Source organism: Etheostoma spectabile, chromosome 14 (genome assembly GCF_008692095.1).
Source record: "Etheostoma spectabile isolate EspeVRDwgs_2016 chromosome 14, UIUC_Espe_1.0, whole genome shotgun sequence".
Taxonomy (NCBI): Eukaryota; Metazoa; Chordata; class Actinopteri; order Perciformes; family Percidae; genus Etheostoma; species Etheostoma spectabile.
Genome location: NC_045746.1, coordinates 11,592,968 through 11,599,901, shown reverse-complemented (window position 1 = coordinate 11,599,901; position 6,934 = coordinate 11,592,968). Strand labels below are relative to the sequence as shown.

At 41.0% G+C, this 6,934-nt stretch overlaps 1 protein-coding gene across 8 annotated transcripts in view; it reads left to right on the top strand.

Moving 5' to 3' along the window:
- LOC116701409 (triple functional domain protein) overlaps positions 1 to 6,934 on the top strand; it is an 88,860-nt gene that overhangs the window by 58,243 nt on the left and 23,683 nt on the right. For all 8 annotated transcript variants that reach the window (XM_032535106.1, XM_032535101.1, XM_032535098.1 and 5 more), the window contains 6 exons: positions 201 to 332; positions 1,086 to 1,316; positions 2,015 to 2,137; positions 2,783 to 2,974; positions 3,977 to 4,146; positions 6,561 to 6,735. In XM_032535106.1, coding sequence (XP_032390997.1) covers positions 201 to 332; positions 1,086 to 1,316; positions 2,015 to 2,137; positions 2,783 to 2,974; positions 3,977 to 4,146; positions 6,561 to 6,735 — 1,023 coding nt within the window. The remainder of the gene's footprint in view (positions 1 to 200; positions 333 to 1,085; positions 1,317 to 2,014; positions 2,138 to 2,782; positions 2,975 to 3,976; positions 4,147 to 6,560; positions 6,736 to 6,934) is intronic.

The following is a 6,934-nucleotide window of genomic DNA, read 5'->3' as shown; positions in this document are numbered from 1 at the left end:
CAATAAGTCAGCGTGTTCCTTTAAGATAGCTCATAACCATAAATAAAGAGATTTCAGCATCTTTAAGCTCAGTAATAGTAAAAATAATAATGTCTGACTTGCATGTGACTCCTGGGAAGATCACGCTGTGTCTCATGTGAAACGCTTTACATCTGAGGGTCAGCGTGTGTAAATGTAAGCGTGCGTTTCCTCCCCCGCAGTACATGACTAACGTGGACTCGTGGTGCAAGGCGTGCGGCGAGGTGGATTTGCCCTCGGAGCTGCAAGACCTTGAAGACGCCATCCACCACCACCAAGGCCTGTATGAACACATCACTGCTGCTTACTCTGAGGTAAAACCACACTTCACCTCTACATATATAGTGTGCAAAACAATTAAGAAAGTAAAAAATTTGAAAATAGCATTTTACATCACACTAAAGCACAAACTGTTTAATTTGCAGCAATATCCTTGTTTTAGCCTAGTTTTTAATACACTTCTAAGAATGCCAATTAGGTCAATTTTGTTATTAGAACATAATTAACATACAGAAACTGCAACTCGGGAAGCTTTTCTCTGTTAGGGAAATTTACTATTGTTATGTAATACTATGTAATTACTATTGATAAATTAAGTTGCTCTCTCAAACTCTGGGAAATGCAGCTCTCATATTGTTTGGGGAAGAATTACATTTTGTACATAAGAATAAAGGAAAAAATTAAAGCTATGTCTACACAGTCCTATTCTGTATTTCAAATGGAATTTAAAATAGATGACTACTTTAACACAGAATACATAAAAGGAATTGCAACTGTTTATTTGCAACTGTAAACTGTGTATTGTGTTTCTCACTAATCACTCCTTTGTGGCTTATAATTTACCTTTTTTAAGTTACTAAATGTTTCATCCAAAGTGTGCGCTTTCCCAGGCAATTATCCATACAGTTTGCTGGCTGTTGGTATTTGGAGGATATTTATATTTTTAGGTGAAGTCAAATCCGAAACATATTCATATTCATGAATGCTTTGCACTCGTGCACATTTGTGTAGTAGTGGGGAGTTCAACATGACATGACATGACAACTTATTTTCTAACTCTTCTTTAGGTAAGCCAAGATGGCAAAGCCCTGTTGGACAAGCTGCAGCGACCTCTGACCCCGGGCAGCGCTGATTCACTGACAGCATCAGCAAACTACTCCAAGGCAGTGCACCACGTCCTGGACATCATCCATGAGGTGCTGCATCACCAGAGACAGCTGGAAAACATCTGGCAACACCGCAAAGTCCGGCTGCACCAACGTCTGCAGCTCTGTGTCTTTCAACAGGACGTCCAACAGGTACACACAAAAACACGCATCCATAATGTATATATGTTTTTGTTTATATGCATTGCACATGTGGTGATTCCAAGACCAAACTTAAATGCCAGTCTTATGAGAGAGTTTAGACAGTAATTTGAAAATTGCTGGGTAGCCTACTGGTTAGAAGAATTTTGCTCTTAATAGAGGGTTTGATCCCTGCAGCAACCATGTTTCCTATCAAAATGTCCCTGTGAAAGTTGCTGGAACCTTGCGTCTTCACTCATCATGCGTTTCAGTGGAAAAGAGCTTTGGATAAATGTCTGAAATGCATCCCTGCTGAGTAAAGGCTTGAAAACGAGCACAATGAGAATGCCATAATTGAGTGGTCCAAAATGTTGATGATGCAGTAGCACACTCTCCAAAAATCATGGGCATTCCTGAGAGCGTTGACATGGCAACTGTTGCTATGGCAACTGAATTGGGTCATATGTCCAAGCAGATGCTTTTTATCCCTTAACGCCATGAAGGACAGAGGACAGGGAGCGGAGTGCAAAACAAAAAGGCTCAGTGCAATGCCTTATAAAATGCTGATCATTATTTCTGTCATTCCTCTTCTCTCACACACTTTTAATTATCATCAACACTGGCTTATCTACCACCTTAGAGCGCCCCCTTGTGGATGCCTATTTCCTAGTGACAGTCTCACTTTATGGACATGTGGCCTCTCTGCACAGGTGCTGGACTGGATAGAAAACCACGGCGAGGCCTTCCTCAGCAAACACACAGGCGTGGGAAAGTCCCTCCACCGAGCCCGAGCTCTGCAGAAACGGCACGAAGACTTCGAGGAAGTGGCACAGGTAGCATGGTTCTGTTTCTGTAACTCTCACTTTCCACAAAATCTAAGCCAATATATCAATGTGTTGACAGTTGCATTTCCTCATGTTAAAATAGCACATAGTTAGAAGTGTGTTCCCCAATTTATTTATTCATTTTAATTTGATGGGTTGTTTTTTAAATTTCTGAATGACACTTTGATACTTTAAGTACATTTTGCTGAAAATACTTGCATGTGACATTTTAAATATAGTGGAGTATTGTTGTACTGCAATACTGCTGCTTTGACACAATGATCTCCCTCCACCACTGCTAAAAACTGACAAAGATTGTGTAGAAGTGCCCAAAATAGCAGCTCTGATCAGGATAATAATAAATAATATCAACCTCCTGATACCCTACCCTAATACAGCCATTTGTCTCCGTAGCATCTTTCTCTTCCTCTTACCCTCTCTGTCTCCATTTCCTCTCACTATTTATCTCTGTGCAGCTCTAGTATCAGTGAATCTATCAGTGTACACGTCTTTTGCATATCCTGTTTTTCATTTTCTCCCTGCCTCTTCTCTTTCTCTCTCTGCTTGTGTTCAGAATATGTTCTATTTGCATTATACCGTCTTCCAGGGTTAATCCATCTCTGTCTCTCTCTCCATCCCCCGACCTCGGTGTAGAATACGTACACCAATGCAGACAAGCTGCTGGAGGCGGCTGAGCAGCTGGCCCAGACGGGAGAGTGTGACCCAGAGGAGATCTACCAGGCCGCCCACCAGCTCGAAGACAGAATCCAAGACTTTGTTCGCCGCGTGGAGCAGCGCAAAGTCCTGCTGGACATGTCTGTCGCCTTCCACACACACGTCAAAGAGGTAGGCATTGGAGGATGACATAATGCTGAAGTGGATGGTGGGCTGTGTGTTAGTGGATGAGAGCTTTCACAGTGCTCTCGGAGCAAGAGGGAAATAATTACCAGATGGAATTGAATATGTGTGCGTTGTTTTTGCTTTTATACGGTTAGTCGCATAGAGATGGACATTTCTCAGTCCTCACCTCATTAAAAAGGATAATTTGGCTAAGGTGAGGGTGACTATCAAGGTTATAGTGTGTTTCATTTACTTCGGAAGCCGGAGCTGGGAATGACGTCACACCCGAGTTGACTGCTTTACATTTAACAAGTCGGAATTCACAGCGGGATTTCCTCATTGCCAGGTTAGGCATTGTTAGCAATACCAGTAAGTACCAGCACATTAGGCTGTTTTTTGTGCAAACAAGCAGCATGACAACATGTCCACAGAGAGAAGTTGGACAGCACTGATTCATGATTCATTGAGACACAAATAAGACAGAAGCGCTGATAAACTGTCTGTTACTACAGCTTTCACAACTGTTGATGCCCAGGACATCCAAGTGGGATATTGAGCCGGGGTACTGTGAGGTTGTCTGACTTACCAGTTCGGAAATCCGAGTTAAGGGGGGCGTGTTTCTGTCTTTGAATTCATAAATTCTGACTTCTGAGTACAAATTGGACAAACTATTAAGCTTCGCTGTAAAATGTAGGTGAGGGATTCAGGATCGATGGCAGTTACTAAACTGTCTTCTGCGAGTGTCACTACAGCTTTCGTAATGCAAAAGTGACAGCAAATTAGTGTTACTAATGGTTGGCCTGTTGGGATGGGATCCCAGTGTGTGTATTCTGTGACCAGAGTGAGAATTAAAACCGGTGCAGATCAGTGTGAGTCCATCAAACCAATGTGTTTTAATTGTGGGTCTACCTAAATATTGTATAGGACAGTTACCAAAAAAGCTCATAGGATAGTATAAGAACACTGCTGTAAAACATCCACGCCGTGCTCATGAATGTCCTCCTGTAGCTGTGGACGTGGCTGGAGGAGCTCCAGAAGGAGCTGCTGGACGATGTTTACGCTGAGTCGGTGGAGGCCGTCCAGGATCTGATCAAACGCTTTGGCCAGCAGCAGCAGACCACGCTGCAGGTCACCGTCAACGTCATCAAGGAGGGAGAGGATCTCATCCAGCAGCTCAGGTACACATTAACACACCTGAATCCAAATGAAACCAGTGCTTGGCATTAATGATTTTTACAGGGCTTCTGAAGGGGGGGGGTCTTTAAAAAGTCTTAAATTCACTGGAGTGTTGTGTTCCTGGTCTTAAATATCCCTACATCCATGTTACGCTACCTCTAAGGCTCACTGACAGTTTATTTTAATTTTGTATTCTGTGGTTCTTTCTTTCGCTCGACCAAATATAATTTGCTGTATACGTACAGATCATTATTACTCGCTTTTATTCAATTTTAATTATTTTATTTACTTTTATGACTCTGCATTTTATGTTGTTGTACTGGTCTTCAATTTTATTTATTAAAGTCTTAAATTTGACTTCCGAAACCCTGAGTTAGATGTTCTGTAAAAAGCAAACAAAGAGTGTTGTACAGAAAAAAAAAATTAGGAAATAATTAAGAGCCACGTCTACTTATTGTATTTCTACAACCGAAACACAACTAAAAAGGGTACTCTCCGTCAGACAGTGAGCTGAAACCACCCTAAATTTCAGTTCTAATAAATCAGGCGACTGGAGAGTAAAACCAATGAACTCCATCACATCCTTCAAACCACTTAAAAATACGTCGACAGGGATCCCAGCAGTGAAAGAAAACGCGACAACAATGCGCATGCGAGGCCCAGCCAATGATGCAGTGACCCCCTATAGTAATGAGATGCAAGAAAACTAAAAAAAGAAAGCTGAGAGGATGGGAGGAGGTGTTCGAGAGGTGGATGCAGTTGACCCTCATTCTCCAAACTCTTTTCATACAGAGGATGTTCCAGTCCCTCTTCATCCACCCCCCTTTTTTCTTTCTTCTCTTTCTCTCCATTCCTCTCTCTCTCCTGTGTATTGGCTCCACAGTGAATTCTTACATAAGTCTGCTTTTATAAGCGCAAATTTAATTGTGTGGCAGTCTCCCCGGGTGGCAACTGTAACTCTACACACCTTTTGTGTGTGTGTCTGTGTGTGTCTGTCTGTCTGTCTGTCTGTCTGTGTCTCTCTCTCTGTATGTGCTACACATGCACATTCTTGAACGCAAGTAGTGTATTTGTATAATCAACCCAAAGCCGATCAGAATCTGTGTGACCCCCACTGTCTTCGCCTACTTATATTTAATTCACTGGTGTCTGTGTGTTGGTGCAGCATGCGTGTGTGCTTCTATTCCATCAGATTGATGAATCAGAATCTGTATGACCCGTTTGACTCTCACGCGTAATCTGTGTTCCACATTGTGTGCACCCTAAGCACTCTTATATATCAAACAGAGTGCTTAGAAATGTCGACCCCCCCCCCCCCCAATGTTGGTTGACAAACCAAAGATTTAGACTTATCCTTTAAGTGTGACCTAATTCTCGATAAATTCTGTAATAAAGTGTCTTTACACAATTTATCTAGAATTGGTACGTGTAAAAAAAAAAAAAACATTAGCTCAAAGTTCTGGTTCTTACATCACATAAAATGATTACCATTAATTGGCTTAAACCCTAGAGTTATGAAACAAATGTTGAAAGAGGTAAACGGCATGGAGGCTATTACAGCTAGTACTTTTCTTATTACATTTAATGTATTATAAGGTCATGCCTAATCTTAAAGTAAATGGCTTGTTTTGCGGTCTTATAAATGTATCTATGTATGTGAGTGTCTATGTGAATACAGTATATCTTGGTATACTACACTACTGGTCACAAGTTTTGGGTCACTTAGAAATTTGGTGGCTGATCACGGGCAATGTAGATATTTATTTATTTATTTATTTACATAAAAAATCAGCCACATTACTTTACATTAAAGATCAGCTGGTATTCTGTCTATAATGGAGTGGTATGGAAATTTGTAAGTGACCCCAAACTTTTGACCGTTAGTGTATGTAGCCAGTATTTATTAAATAATATTTCAGGGTACAAATGTACCCTCAGTCTTTTTTTTTCCTTTGATTTAATTAATTCATTTTACAAAAAAAATGTTTTTACGTTTTTTAAATGTTCAGTTCACTACTAGCTTTGTTCATTCATTGGTGTTATTTCCTTATTTACCATACCTTTATTAACATAACATTGTGTAGGACTTTTAGGAAAAAAGGATTTAGGGGAAATTATAACATAAAAAGTCATTCTACAAAATTCAGTCTTGAAAATTAAATTTTGAACTTGTGTTCACTTTCTTCAGGCATAACTATCCACAATTAAATAAAATGTACATACATATTTACATCGGCTCCTTTCTTGTCTACCGCGCTGCTATATTACAGTTCCATAGGCTGCGCTATGCAGCAGTTTGTAGAGCAGCTAAGTTTGATTGGCGTCATGCCCAACTGTGTCTTTTGTAGCTGTTTTTTTTTTTTTTTGCACAGCGCTGCCTCTCACCGCTTCTTGATTAATTGTGTTACTGTCGCAGGGACTCGGCCATCTCCAGCAACAAGGCGCCCCACAACAGCTCCATCAACCACATCGAGAGTGTCCTGCAGCAGCTGGACGAGGCACAGGCTCAGATGGAGGAGCTCTTCCAGGAGAGGAAGATCAAACTGGAGCTCTTCCTGCAACTGCGAATCTTTGAGAGGGACGCCATTGATGTGAGTCTGATTGGGAGGAGGGGGGAGTGTGTGAGGTTTTGCTGTGTGTTTAGTATGGGTCTGTGTTTAAGTGACCGTTGGTGAAAGAAAGACATGTTACGCAAAAAGAGTTTAGAAAAAAAACACTAAATTGTGATTTTCCCACAGCAAGCGTTGTGCTAAGATCTGTCATAATAAATAGATAGATAGATAGATAGAT